This window comes from Porites lutea, chromosome 4 (genome assembly GCF_958299795.1).
Source record: "Porites lutea chromosome 4, jaPorLute2.1, whole genome shotgun sequence".
NCBI lineage: Eukaryota > Metazoa > Cnidaria > Anthozoa > Scleractinia > Poritidae > Porites > Porites lutea.
In genome coordinates this window covers 29,578,899-29,594,646 of record NC_133204.1, presented here as the reverse complement: position 1 = coordinate 29,594,646, position 15,748 = coordinate 29,578,899, and the positions used below count along the sequence as shown (strand labels likewise).

Genomic DNA, 15,748 nt, shown 5'->3' with positions numbered 1-15,748 from the left:
CTTTGAAACAGAGGCTTGGGACGACACGGAAATGGCCTGTACGTTTACAACATATTTGTACAAGGAGCCACTGGGCACAAGACTGAAATTTCTGTCCAAATAATCGATTCAGTTCAGTAACAAAAAAATAAATAGGGGTTTGCGATTATAACAGAACAATTCAACAGGTCGAAATTATGTTAGAAGTACAAAACTATTGAATTTGTATCTTGGATCAAAAAAATAAGACTGGAATTTATTTTAAAACACCCTTTGCAAAGTAGTTTCATCTCAGATTCTTTTTTTAAGGTAAATTCTGAACTTAGGTTTTACAAACTCTTCACAACGATAAAGTGACGAATAGCTGTACACGATACTTAACAGCTTTACCACGGTCTCTGCTAACTTTACAATAAATACACCAAGAAAATATGATATGCTTTATGCAGTGGTCAAAAGAAGCCCTCGAGCCAATAGTCCAGATTATTATTCATTCAAAATATTTCGCCGTTTCTGATTGGTTCCAAGCCCCCAGCTAATTCTTCGTTACCAACTGGCGCTTGCCATATTTGGAAGATGCGAGCAATATAGCATCGATTCGATGGTATATTTGATTGGAAACGAGGTTGATCGATGGTATAATTACCTGAAAACAAAGCTGCTTAGGCAATAGTGAATTTCTTATTAAAACTGAACGGAAGAAATGCAAAAACACGCGAAACATATTGCTCGTCGGATGTCATCTATTTTTGAGCAGCATCAGCAAGAAACAGTGGCTGGAAATAGCCAGAAGTTTTGAAGAAAGTTTACGAGGAGGTAAGCTTGTTAAAAACTTCGAAATGTTTTGAATGAATAATAACACAAGTATTGAATTCGGCTTTCGTTTGATGTGAAGAATGAATGCTGATCCCGGAGGCTGTTATCCACTCCTCGATCTGCCTAATTCTTCACATCATCCTCAGCCTCATTCAATAATTGTTAATTACTAGGACCATGAGTTCATAAGCACCTAATCGGTTAACCCTTTAAGACCCATTATCTAGGCTCAAATTCTCCAAGGTGATCTACATACACTTCCTTAAAGAATTTGTTGAGAGAATTTGAAAAAAGATCAAAGCATTTCCCCTTAGGTGATCATTTTTTATGATTCTCATAACCTTTTCTCTTCATTATAATTATGTTGATATTGTTAGCAGAAAATTGATGTTGGTCACTGTTATCAATTAAGCTACGCGCAAACGGACGCAACGACTCCCAACATTGTTGGCCCGATAATGTTGGGATTCGTTGCATCCGTTTGCAAGTAGTTGAACGTTTGCCCGCTTTCAAACTTTGCGCAACAACCCTCAATAACATGCAACAGGGTGCGCAAACGGACGCAACATGTAATATCCAACAATTTTGGGAGTTGCTGGACAACAACAATGCGTCCGTTCGCACGGGGCTTTAAAGTGTTAACTTCCTGAAAGGGCCTGGGGAAGACAGTTTGAGACACCTGAGTTTGGGTGCATTAATCGAAGTGAAAATCGTGAAATGACACATCAAGTGATACACATACTCTCTTATACTTTTCCCTGAAAAAAAAGCCGACATTTTGCGACGTCATCACTGGCTCCCCCGCGAAATGACGTCTGAGAAACGGGCGAAGAAATTCTATACTGATGACGTGTCACTACCAAGAACTAGGTAGTGCTTCTGATTGTTCATTCCGCGAGGGAAATTTGCTTCAACCAATCAGAAGCACTACCTTGATCTGGCTAGCGACACGTCATCAGCATGGAATTTTTGATGTCGTTTCACAGACGTCATTTCGTGGGGAAACCAATCGCGAAATATCGGCTGTTTTCGCAGGTTTTTTATACTTAAGATGCTTTGAATTAGCTGGCGGCTCTATTTCTGCCTTCTTTGTCCACCATTGCGCTAGTTCAATAGTTATATACGGTAAGCGAAGCTTTCGTGAAAAATCCATTTTATTGGAACACTCACGAAATCGGCGTGATACGAAAGCAGGTATTAAAGTATGAATCAATGTCAAATTTTTAACTAATCTCTTCTAAAACAAACGAAAATGCACAAAACAAAATGTCTTATAATACTCTAAATATACGTTATTTCACAGACCTCTACAAAACAGACAAAGAGTTTCGCATACTAATTTGTTGCTAGTCATAAGTCTCCGATAACCAAAACCAGAACTCGATCATCCCAGCTTTCTGGTCTTGCACAAGATCTACAAAAAAAATTACCCCCCATCCCATCGAAAATGGATGCGGTGCGTTTTTAGAAGCACTTGAGTTACTCAGTGAAGGCTATAAGAAGAATGTGTACAACCAAAAGAAAATAATGGAACAGAGATGGAATCTTAGGACGTTGACCGGGATATGTAAATTTCACTACAGTTATTTTTAGAGATTGCAATTAAAGGGAAGTCTAATTCCTGGGGCGTTGACACATTTCAATCGCTTATTTGAAACGTCATCAAGTCCACCTCCACGCACGACGCTATTGTTTTTATTGCGATTACAACACCAAGACAGAATAAACGTTATTCTCTCTTTACAACATTGAATAAAGGTCTGCGGACCTCTTCGGAAACCAATTTTCGTTTAATTTCAAGTGTTTACTTGGTCTAAAAATAACTTTGGTGAAATTCACATATCCCAAGAACTGGACTGGGCATTTCCGTCTCCTAATTATTCTCTCTTGATACAACAAAGGAAAGGTTTTGTTGTCTCAACCACAAATTGTAAATACATAATTCACTCGTTACTCAGCTCTGACTTGTTTACTGGAGTTACAGTCCTCTTGCCTTGTGTTAGAGTTTCGGGGAAATTCAACCGGGTTGTTTAACCCCGCAACTGCGTTTCTACCGCCGATCTAAAAACAAGAAGAAAATTGTTAGTCTTAAAATTCAGACATTTCTACAAATCACTACAAAATCACCCGTAATAGTATGTCCCGGCTAGCCGGAGAAAACAATCGACATTTCTCGAGGCCGCGACTGGATTCCCCGCGAACTGACGTCTGACGCAAAAATTTTATCCAGATCTGAGTAGGACTTCTGATTGGTCGTCCCGCTACGTAGATTTGCATCAACCAATTAGCAGCATTATCCAGATCTGGGCAGTGACATGTAATTAGTATGGAAATTCTACGCTCGTTCCTCACACATCCTTTCGCGGGGGAACCAGTGCTAGCGTCGCAAATTGTCGGCTGTTTTCTTAGGATACGTAACCCCGTCTTGCTAAAAAGACCTTCAAAAATACTATCAAAAATTACACCACTGAACTGGATTTATAAATTGATCTAGGTAAGGAAAATTATCGATAAACAGAACTGCGAATCCAACAAATGATATTCACAATTCATTATTTCAAAGTTTATCTCTATTATTTGTAACTTTAAATCATCAAGACGTCTTGAAAGACATATTTGCCTGTCATAACTGTGACTTTGTCATTAAGAAGTAATCTTCGCTGACGTTAAACATCGTTGATGGATAACGGGAAAAACCACACAAAATGAACTAAACTGCAACAAACAATCTCTTTAACCCTTCAACTCGCCGAACTGGCTAAGTCAAAAATAGACGAAAATTCGAAATTTCATTTTGTAAAATACTTATAATCAAATAGTACCAAGTGAAAATGTACTGCTGAAGAGGTTTCATTTGAATGGTAACACCATTTCATCCACAGACTCAAAAGCTAGAAATGCATACTGAATAAATACTACTATGTGAAAGTACTGCTGAAGAGGTTTCATTTGAATGGTAACACCAAAGGATTTCATCCACAGACTCAAAAGTTAGAGATACATACTAAATAAATGGTACCATATGATAGTACTGCTGAAGATGTTTCATTTGAATGGTAACACCATAGGATTTCATCCACAGACTCAAAAGTTAGAGATACATACTAAAATGTTAGAGTACTGCTGAAGAGGATTAGGCCATTTCCGAGTTCCCCCGGGCCTCTATATCAAAACGAGGTTAAGTGCTCAGCCTTTGATTTGGAAATGATTTTTCATTCTCATGCAAATAAAACTCATTTTCACAAGAAAGGTTGTGCACTTGGCCTCACTTTGAAAGTGAGGGCTCTTGGAACTCAGAAGTGGCCTATTTGAATGGTAACACCATTTCATCCACAGACTCAAAAGCTAGAAATGCATACTGAATAAATACTACTATGTGAAAGTACTGTTGAAGAGGTTTCATTTGAATGGTAATACCAAAGGATTTCATCCACAGACTCAAAAGTTAGAGATACATACTAAATAAATGGTACCATATGATAGTACTGCTGAAGATGTTTCATTTGAATGGTAACACCATAGGATTTCATCCACAGACTCAAAAGTTAGAGATACATACTAAAATGTTAGAGTACTGCTGAAGAGGATCAGGCCATTTCCGAGTTCCCCGGGCCTTTATATCAAAACGAGGTTAAGTGCTCAGCCTTTGATTTGGAAATGATTTTTCATTCTCATGCAAATAAAACTCATTTTCACAAGAAAGGTTGTGCACTTGGCCTCACTTTGAAAGTGAAGGCTCTTGGAACTCAGAAGTGGCCTATTTGAATGGTACACCATGGGATTTCGTCCACAGACTCAAAAGTTAGAACTACATACTAAATAAATAGTACCATGTGAAAGAACTGCTGAAGAGGTTTCATTTGAATGGTAACACCACGTATTTTGAGCAGTACTGCTATAGGTTGTCTCGAACCGCTTTTTCTATTCCAGGTATAAGTCCCCTCGAATAAGCCCACCCACTCCCGCTTTATAACCCCTCCTTGAATCCGTTAAGAAGATGTATAAGCCCAGGCCAATACACTCTTGCCGCAAACAAGACCTGGACCTCATGGTGGAACTTGCTCTGTGAGTTATCCAGGCCTCTTGACGAAGTTTATAAATAAATAAATACGATCGCTTAGTGCGTGAAACTCCCAGCTACAACTCCATTAACTTCTATCCTTTTCATTTGTACTTCGTTCTGCATATTTTTATGCAATGAGCACTCCTAGGATAAGTGAAACTATATAAGTAGATTTTTTTTGTTCATTTTAAATAAATAAATAAATAAATAAATAGAGAGATAAATATATAAATAAACAAGATACTAACGGCCTGTCCTTTGTTTATGTCTGGCGGGGCTGCTGGTTTGCGGTGGCGCTGTTCCAGGATTTCTTGTTGCCGCTGCACTCATTGACAGAACAGGGGCCTTGCTAGCTGCGGCAGCCTGCTTCAGAGGCGTCCAGTCAAATGTGTAATCATATTGGTGGTTTAGTGTTCTGAAGAGAATTCTGTACAGTTGTCGGAGATACATGTAGTCGGGTGCTTCTTCGAACCGCAGCCCTCTGCAGTAGTTTAGGTACATGGCAAACTCCGCGTGACATCCCTAAGGAAACAGTTTAACCATAAGCCATTTGGAGGTCTCGCGTGACATTCATCTCTTGTCTCGTCACGCAACACTCCTCCCCAAGAAACTAGGGTAGGAGCATGAAAAAACAGCTGCTAAGGAGACTAGCGTGACATTCAATTAATGCTGCGTTGAATTGTACGAAGGGACTGTTTGGAGGGCGAATTTCAAGTTCGTTTTCCAAACTCGAAATGGACTCAAAACGAGCGACAGCGTCCCCATATAGTCTCGTACGCAGCCGTTTTCCTCTCATCACGCAACGCTCCTCCCCAAGCGGAGGAGGAGAGGATAAGCGTTGCGTGACGAAACAAAAACGGCTACGTGGTGATGATAATGAAATTCAATACAACACTGACCTAAAAGTCTACTAAGCAACATCAAAGTATCCAACAAAGAGGCCATTTCAGAAGTTTGTTGCCGTTTCAATTTTTTTTTTCAACAACAAAAGAATGAAAAATATGAATGGCAAAAAATGGCAGCTTTTCCGCTTCTGGCCACTTGGGCTTCCTGCCAACCTCCCTTTGGGGTAGTTCCTAGACAGCGTCACACAACGTAGAGGACTGCTTCTTGCCTTGCCTTTTTGCATTGTTTACTGCAACAAAAACGCTGCCCAAATAACTGGACAGTCCGAGCCATCAAGCGCGCCGTAATAGGACAGTTGCGTTGACAGTTACTCGTGGAAGGTCATTCCACAAATCCCGAATTGGACTCCCACTACGCCGGTCCCAGAGGTTTTTCTTGAAATTTTTCTTCGGGAAAGAGAGAGCGAGCCACGAAGCGGCAACGAGTCGCGAGAAACTCCCACAGTCCTGTTACCACTACTTTCTGAACTTGCGAACTATGAGAGAGGGATTTTGCGGCTTAACTACCCGATATAGGGCAAATTTTCTATCAGTGTATTTGCTGGGGCGGCTCGGCGGCTCGGTAGTCTCGACTGACGAGCCACCAAACCGTCAAGCCACTAAACTATATACCTTTCTCGTTCTTTAAGACGCTAACCTCGACTGATCGACGATCCATCGAACCAAAAAGCCACGAAAATATATACCTTTCCTTGCTCTTTAAATTTTATTTTTCTTATGTCTTTTTTATCTCTGTCTTATGCTTATATGTCTTATATCTTTCTCGTTTTTTAAACACTTGTCAGGATTAGCGAGCCACCGAGCCACTTCTGTTTATAGCCCTGTATTCGGTAGTGCTAATCTACCTTCATATCGTCCAATTTGATCTGCAACTCGTGTGATTAAAGACCGAATTGGACTCCCTCAGTCCTATTACCACTACATTGTACTTTCTGCACTTGCGAATTGTTCAGAGGGGGATTGTCGCATTATATAAAGATGTAGAATTTTACTTACTTTACAAAGAACGTCAACTGGAGTAGACATCTTTTTCTCGCTTATTTTCTCATACTTCTGTTTCTTTGTGGCAGCCTAAAATACAAAACCCATTACTCACACTTTTCTGCCATGCAGAGAATGTATACGCATTAACAAAGTGACACCAATACGATAAAAAAAAACACTTGAAAACGACCCATTTTAAGAAGGACAAGACGCTGTGTTAGCATATATTTGTACGTCTTTGTACTAGGCGTGTGTTTCTATGTGGATTAGCGATGGATCCTTGTCCAGAGTGGATTCATCAGTTCATTTGATCTACCATGATCCGAGTGATCTCGGATCACTGATCCTGATCCGGATCATCTCAAAGGAACGCACCCATGGTTGTTGTTCTTTCTTTTGCTCTTTTCGTTGTCGTCGCCACTTGGTTAGCATTACAAATCCCATTCTGATAACCAATATCAGCCGCATCCACACAACCATGACTGGGCGGCAAGAGCACTTTTTCCCATACAAATCCTTGTAATTTTCGGTAGCCGTTGTAAACGCTACTTTTGAGATATACAGCTGCAAATTTACAGGTCACCTAATTTTAATATGCTCTTTCAATTTGCTGCTAGCATCATTTTTCCAAAGCGAACTGTTTTAATGTTTACAAAGAGTTGATCACGTGATCAAATATTGCAAGAGGCCTATGGTCATGAGGCAATAACTATTTGGAAAAAAATCACTTGCTTATGGTTTTGTTAGCTTGTCAGTAACAGGCACGTTCTTTAAGTGTATCAATTTTCAATAAAATGCACTTGACAAATACCCTTTTTACCTTGAGACCCTGCCATGGAAGTTGCCCATTTGTAAAGTACATCAGTACATATCCTAGTGACTCCATATCATCTCGCCGCCTGGTAAAAAGAATTAACATTTCACACAAAATTGCAGGGACAACTCAGACAAGACCACAAAAAACAGCGCTAGTCTTCATTCCAGGCTATGTAGAAACTATACTGAATAGCTTTTCATGCCGACTTGAAAAGCTATTCGGTATAGTATGAACACCTATTCAATATGTGACTCTCCACTTTAAAGATTGGCACAGCATCGAAATCACCGTTGTTACATGTGATAGGGAAGCCTTATAAATCCGGTACTGTTTTCGTACCGCCATAAAAGCTATCCAGTATGGTGTGAACATAACCTCAGTCTGCTTTATTCTCCTTACGCTGACACAAACATGGCTGTCACTAATAAAGGGGTGGGGCAGGGTCGGAGGTCGGAGGCCAAGGGCCGGGGGCCGGAGCAGGGGGGCGGGGGCTGGGGACCAGGAACTGGGGGTTTCCCTTGGCTACCTGTACAATGAGCACGACCTTCAGCTACTTTGAAAGAAAACAAGAGGAGAAAAGAACATAAAGAGCACCCTAGTTTATTGCGTAAGTCAGATAACTTGAATTTTAGTGACAGTACTGAACAATAATATTACTATATGACTGTACAGAGTGGAGAAGTAGTTTTGTCACATTGCCATGGAAGCAAAATTCCTGGACGACAACAAACTGAAACTTCTATTAAAAAGTGAATTTGGGCTGTTTCAAACTTCATTGATCTCATTCAATATCATTTAATTTGTCAAAAAATGGTGAAATTTATAAGGGTTGAATCTAAAAGTCTGGAAAAAGAAAATTTTTGTCATGTGTTCACCTACTCCAAAAAGTGGGCGAGTGAAATTAAGATTATGTTTCATGTCGCAGTCGTGCAAGGATGGCTAAGAAATGAACAAAAAAGCATGATGCACGTGCAAAGTTGTTGTTTTTCCTACTACTTTTTGGCCATTCTCATTGCCATCCCTGTCGTCCTTGCTTTAGCTCCTTGTTCTTGTGATCCAGAAATTTTGCAACTATGATAACGTGATGTTATACTTTTCATCTCTACCTTAACATTTTAAACTTACGATTGCTCAATTCCAAGGTGGGCATTTATGCTAGCATATCTTGCAGTGCCTGTGAGATTCTTATCTTCTCTGTATGATATATGTGCTTTTGTTCTACTGTCACGGTACTTCTTTGCGAGACCAAAGTCAATGATGTAAACCTATACAGAGCAAATAAAACAAACAGTGAAAAAAATCAAATCAAACAAGGGTCAACAAAAAGATTCTCTAAAAAAATCACTAATTGTTTTTTTAAAGTGATTTACTATACCTTCATCAGGTGGCCAAACTGAGAAAGTTGCTTTTTGACAAGACACAAAACTTAAGACAACACTTAACTTGAACCTAGTCACTCGGCCAGTTTACCTTTTCTTAGCTGGTAAATGGTTTGACAAACTTTACACTGCATAAATTTTTAAAAATTCACAAAGAAAAATTTTATGAGTTTCATAATATTCAATCAATGTCTACATGTACATTCTGCAACACTTTCAACCCATGTTTTACATTTCATAAGTAATTGCAAGTATAAATCAATGTTGGATTTTAAATTACTTGCTACTGCACTTGTGCAAAAAAACCCATTGCTTATGCTTGCCCATTTTTTGTCCAAGTTAAAAAAATTGTCATCATCATCCTCCGATCATCATTATTACACTGTTAACAGAATTTCTATTCTCTCAATGCAAAAAATATTATAAGAGTGGAAAGAGCATAAGGGAGTAGGCATTGACTTCACACATGATAACCACAAATTGTAAAAAGTACCCTAATGTCAGTCTGGAAACAGTGACATCTGTAAACAAACAGGAGTCCATTTAATAAAACTATTACCAGTGTAATTTACAAATGCAGCTATTGTTCGTAGACACAAAAACAACAGGCACACTTGTAAAAGTGTTATTAAATTGGCCCCAGCTGTACTATCAACATTTTAATAGGGCATACCTTGTTACAATTTTTACCAGTGCCCATGAGAAAGTTGTCAGGTTTTATGTCTCGATGAATGAAATTTTTATTGTGGAAATATTCAATGCGACCGATCATCTGGAAGAAGAAAACATTTTTTGGTTAGAAGAAACTTGAAGACCAGCTGGTGAAATGTTGGGTGCAGCCTGCCCTACCCTCATGAGCAAGAAACACCATGAGGTATCCACAGTTACTGCGAACCATCATGCAAAATCATTTGCACAATGGCGTCATTTTACTACTACTACTACGGTATACTATTACTACCAGAATCCTTCCAGTTTTTGCTTTCTTGAGCAAATTGGGGCTTTTGTTATTTAATCTTCACTGGGATTACCAAATTCAAATATGAAAGAAAAAAGAAATGAATTCTGGTCTTAGTACTTAAAAGACCTCATCGTAATTGGGTTCCAGTTCGTCTTATTTTGTCTGCCCTAAAGGAACCTGATTCACTCATTTTCCTACAAGTAGCCCAAATCACAAAAATTCAGCGTCAATCTGCTTACATGCATTTGAAGAAAAACGTATTGCCACTGACATTAAAACCCTTTGTTATGATAAGAAGACTAATAGACTCTAATAGTGTCAACATACGCCACGACTACAATGCTTTGTGGGGTAACTACAAAAAGATGATAGACAAATGGTGCAAGATATTTACGAATAAGCAAAGAGAAAATAACAAATTCATGCCTCAAAAACATTTAATGGATGACAACAGTTACTGTCATTTGAAGATTATTATTATTTTAACCTGCTAGAATAAACATTTCTTCATATCCTGAAACTGCCAAAGACAATTTGAAAACAGGAAATTCCTGGCATTAAGGTAAGCATGCTTTGAGGCTGGAAATATTTTGAAAGAATAATAAAATAATACTAATAATAATACAGTTTTGGCTATTGGTTTCATCTGTTGCTATGGATGACAAGGACGCAAATGAAATAAAACTTGAGAAAAAAAGGGCAGTATTAACGCTATACAAGGCTTAGCTCCTAGTCGCCCAGCACACCAAAAATATCACAGTTTGTGCTCACTGATGAAATTTGTTTTATACCATCTTCATAACCCCCCCCCCCCCACCCCTACCACCCACAGGACAATTTTGTTTCTGGATAGGTAATGAATTTACCACAGAAATGACCTAAAACAATATCAATATCCTCATAAAATACATGTAGCCCCTTGCTATAATCAAAAATTATCTACCATTCTTACCTGATCAGCCAACATCAGCACAGTCTTCATTGTGAAACTTCTTTGGCAGAAATTGAAAAGGTCCTCTAAACTGGGACCCAGCAAGTCCATCACTAACACATTGTATTCCTTTTCCTGGCCAAACCATCTGTTTAGGAAACATAACAACAAAAGCAAATTATTTTAAAAGGACTGTTAAGTCATGAGTGGCACACAATAATCATTTATTATGGTTATTACTATGCATCTAACACTCCAGTTTTCGAAGCCAATAATACTGCAATAGCTGAAGGATAAATGATTGAATGCTGAGTTTTACAGGGAATAATTTAATAACGGTTCTTACACAGCGTGCCAAGAAAGTAGTGTCTGATAGCCCGGGGCTAGTGAATTTTGTTATTGGGCTAGTGAATTCTGTTTTTAACTTGCCCAACAGGCAAGTGATGTTTTTTAGGAACTCCAATGACAGAAGAACTGTGAAATCAATTCTGCTTGTCAAAAAGCTTTTGGGGCTAGTTGAAATGACGTCTGGACTAGTAAATGTTAGCTTCAGCTGGCCCAAATGCAGGGTGCAAAGAAAATCACTTTTACAGCTTGCCCTTTGGGCAAGCTGAAGCTAGCATTTACTAGCCCAGACGTCATTTCAACTAGCCCCAAAAGCTTTTTGTTCTTCTGTTATTCAAATTCCTCATAAAACATCACTTGCCCATCGGGCAAGTTAAAAACAGAATTCACTAGCCCGATAGCAAAATCCACTAGCCCCAGGCTATCGGACAGTACTTTCTTTGCACGCTGAAATGGCAAGCTGTAAAAATGATTTTCTATGCACCCTGTTACAATTGATTAACCCTTTAAGCACAAATATCCACATACATTTCCTTACCAAATTTATTGAGATAGAAATCGATAAAAGATTAAAGCATTTTCCTTTGGTGATCATTCCATTAATTCTCATAACATTTTCTCTTGATGATATATTGATATTGTTGGGAGAAAACTAGTGTTCATCACTCTTGGCACTTTAAAGGACTAAATTTGTGCAGTCAATAATATTTGGACAAAGTAAATGCCTACTGAATACTAATGGCTTTCTGAAGAAATACGATTTTGAAATAAACACCAGCCTTGCATAAACTAAATCACTATATATATTATACATTTAGCCAATCATAAAAGCGGAGCATCTGATATCAATAATAAAAAAATTATGATAATAATAATAATAATAATAATAATAATAATAAGATTGGGATATAGCTTGATCCCTTGAGGAGACAAGGTCACCTTAATACAAACTAGTAGTGTGAGAATCATGATGATGAAATGCCTCATACTGCTGCAAAAACTAGCTCTGAGAATCATCATCAAATCTTGTTATGATGCTCATACAGACCCAATATTTAAGAATCTTCGCATCTTACTGCTAAATGATATGTATCAAACAGAAATAGGTAAAGTAATGTTTCAATATAAAAGTGGGTTGTTATCAGATATATATATTTAATAACACTTTTATATGAAGGAATCAGGTTCATTGTTTTTTAATTCACTTAGTCCACACATTCTAAGCTCAGTTTGTTATCAACTTTTAGGAAAAAACTGAAGAAGCACCTTGTTACTTAACTTCTTCATTTCCCTCCATCCCCCTTTGTCAGCTTTGTGTTTTGTCTTTATCCATTTATAAAATTTATTTTTTCTTTCTCTCTTTTTTTTTGATACCTTACTCCTTCGTATTATTGCCACTCTGCCTTCGCTGTTCATTAAATTAATATCACGTTTATCATTTGTAATTTTACAGGGAAAGCCTAGTTGATTAAGCCTCATGGTTTCTTTGGGCTTTCTTGCCATATTCTGATGAATTCCTGTAATTTATTACTATCTCATAATAAGGTGGCAAAATAAGTAAAAATTAATAAATAGGATGATGATGATGATGATGACGATGATGATCAAGATGATGCTAAGCATCTTTTTTTTCACATTTGCAGTGCAACAAGTTATAAGCCAGTTGTAAAGACTAATCAAGGTGTGGTATTTTATCCCTTGGATATGGTGTCATTCTTTGCATTTGATGAATGGTGTTTATTCAGTGGGATGTCTAGTACTTATCATACCTGATTTTAGGAATACCAATTCCTCCTTGCACTATTTTATACAGTTTAGATTCATAAAGCAACTGAGGATGCCTTGCTTTGTGATGCTCAAGTTTCACAGCCACTTCCTGTAAGTGAAGTATACAGTGAGTAATGTGTACTTTTCCTTAGTCAAATGTGACTATTACCAAAGATTTCCAAAGATGTTCCCAGGATTTCCAAAGGTTGCCGAATGTAGCAGTGCAAAGCACCAAATTTTGGTGCCATCTTGCCAAGATCAGGCATATCTTAGCGAAAATACCAAGACGAGGTATTGTAAGACCTTAGGTTATGATTTAGGATTAAACGAGACATTTTGTGCCGTTCACTGGACATTTTTGCATGGACCTCATGTTAATAGTCACTGAACAAGTAGTCTGGAATTATGGGTTATGCATGTGAAGTAACCTGTATGCTTATGATTGACGTCCTCAATCTGCAGGCGTCTGAGACATGCATAACTAATGCACGTGAGTTGGCAGGTTTAAGTACTTGTTTTTATCTTGATAGGGAACACATGAAAAGAAGGCTTCATGAAAAAGAAATTAACAAAACGATAGGAAATCGCCTATTTTCATTGTTATGTTTGCATTTTCAGATTTGTGACTATCATATCATTTGGTTGATGTGTTGAGTCTCACACCTGTGGCCTAAAGACATCAAACTCATGCATCAAGGACAACTTCTCACGCCTGCTCACAAATTTGGACGAATAGTTCTTTAACAAATGATTGATAACGAAAATTCAATTCAGTTTCTCCAAAATTTTGCAAAAAGGTGCTTACTGATGACTTTGTCCCTTAACTGCGAATCACAACACGCCAAAATTGTTACCTTTTAAATAGCTTCGCAGGTGCTCAAAGGTTGTCAGAACATCTTTGGACATACAGCTGTTTCAAGAAAGGGTGTCGGAAAAAGTGCAAGCGACAATCCTGAAAGCTATTGTGGGTGGTTTTGTCTGCCCTGTTCTCCAGAGAAATTTGAAAGAATAGCTTGAGGGCCATGGACATATGTTTGCGAGTATTCATGGAAGGCAACAAAAGTAGGTTCAACAGCTACAGTCGTTCAAAACAGTGTATTGATCATATCCCATATTACCTTTCGGGGTTGTCGCGGGCACATTTTTTAAGACAACCTTCCTCGAAATAGCTGTATATTTTCAGCAACATTTAAAAGTGCTTCTGAAGTCACTGGGACATTTACACAAATCCTGGTCATGATAAGATGAAAATTTTATGCAGTTGACTCAGAATAAGTTAGTAGGTATAAAATGGCAGCAAGTGGGATTTTAAAAGTGAAAGTGGCTGACAATCATTTCGATAATCCGGGGGATTCAAAATGTTTTATTCCCGCCTTGAGCAGAAAAAAGTTTGCAGTTTAGAACTCTTCAATTGATTTATAGGGAAGGGAATAAAAAGTTAAGTCATAAACGTTTGTGACAGTGGAGGTTTCCTTTTAAAGATGTGGGGTCGAAAATTAAGCTTATAAGCTTCTCATGGCATAGAAGATGGCTGAAATTTGTAGAATATTATTTCCTGGAGGAAGGATACCTAAGGTTCCCTTACAAAGATGGCCCTCTTGCCCAATATCAAGGGTTCTGGATCTCTTGCTGTGAGATGTCTTTCTAAGAATTTAATTAACACACGAGAATTTTGAAAAAGCCAATAAAAGTAAGGTGTATACAAGTTATGGCAGGAGGGTACACTTGAACAGAAGTTTCAATATTGATATACGACCCCGTATATTACATATACGAACCTCGCAATTTGTAATGTTAATTCCTTGGTAGATATCACCAAATGAGCCACTGCCAATCTTCCGTAACAATTTGTATTTCCCTCCTACGATAAACTCTGAGCGCGCTGCGCTACTGGGTTTCTGCATTTTTAGAAACCTATAAACAAGAAACAAACATGAGCCTCTAATAAACGCGAGAATATAAATACCATAAGCTTCATATGAAATTAACAAGAATGTCCGTATCATACAGAAATAATATCACGGCTTAAGCAATATGCAGTAGGTTTTCCCTATTCCATTTGGTTTCCCTGAAAAATTAAGAGCAATAACTTCTGTTTACCTAGCAAAGGGTACAGTTTTATTAGGTAATTATTCCACCGCTGGGTTTTACGGCAAGAGCGGGCTGCGACTGATTATTCGATCAAGAGGTTTAAAATTACTATTAACTTCGAACAAAGGATCGCTCCTGTCAATTTGTCAATTATTATTTTGCGAGCTCAAAAGAAAAAAGAAACAGCCACTACGGTTACATTTGCGTCCTTCGACCCACTTGTTTTGCCATGTCTTGTTGTGGCTTATATTTTCATAAATTATTCAATTCATCTTTGATGGTCAGAACCCAGAAAACATACAAAAAAGTTCACGTTCATACACTCATAGATTTTTGTCTAGGGCTAATTCTTCCACGAACAATTGAAGACCGCCTTTGGCTTTCACAACTCTTTATAAGAAACAGATAAAATTGACCCAGAACAAGGGAGAAAGGAACGTCACAGTGCCTGATCCGAACGAACTCTTTAGTGTTAATCATTTTTTAGGAAGATTTATTTGTCGGTTCAAGACAACTGTTTCTCTATCTACAATAAGTATTTCCTACCTTCAGAAGTGAACACCAATTTGTTTATGATCTTTGTCATGGGCTCTCGCCGGCAAAAGGCGAGCGAAATCTGTTTTTCGCTCACAAACTACAAAATTCTGAGATTACAGCCTAATCTCCATATTTCATCGAATGTCCTCCATGTTTTCTTTTCCTGTCCAACA

General features: G+C 38.1%; 1 protein-coding gene across 1 annotated transcript; it reads right to left on the bottom strand.

The window, feature by feature from the left end:
• Positions 1-214: 214 nt before the first annotated feature.
• Positions 215-15,748, bottom strand: LOC140933241 (casein kinase I-like). The gene is made up of 10 exons (XM_073382762.1): positions 15,585-15,748; positions 14,726-14,861; positions 12,950-13,056; positions 10,857-10,983; positions 9,617-9,715; positions 8,690-8,829; positions 7,568-7,646; positions 6,760-6,834; positions 5,107-5,380; positions 215-2,856 (listed from the first exon to the last, which is right to left on the bottom strand). Exons 2-10 carry the CDS (start codon positions 14,849-14,851, stop codon positions 2,846-2,848), a joined length of 1,038 nt encoding a protein of 345 aa, XP_073238863.1. The 5' UTR covers positions 14,852-14,861; positions 15,585-15,748; the 3' UTR covers positions 215-2,845.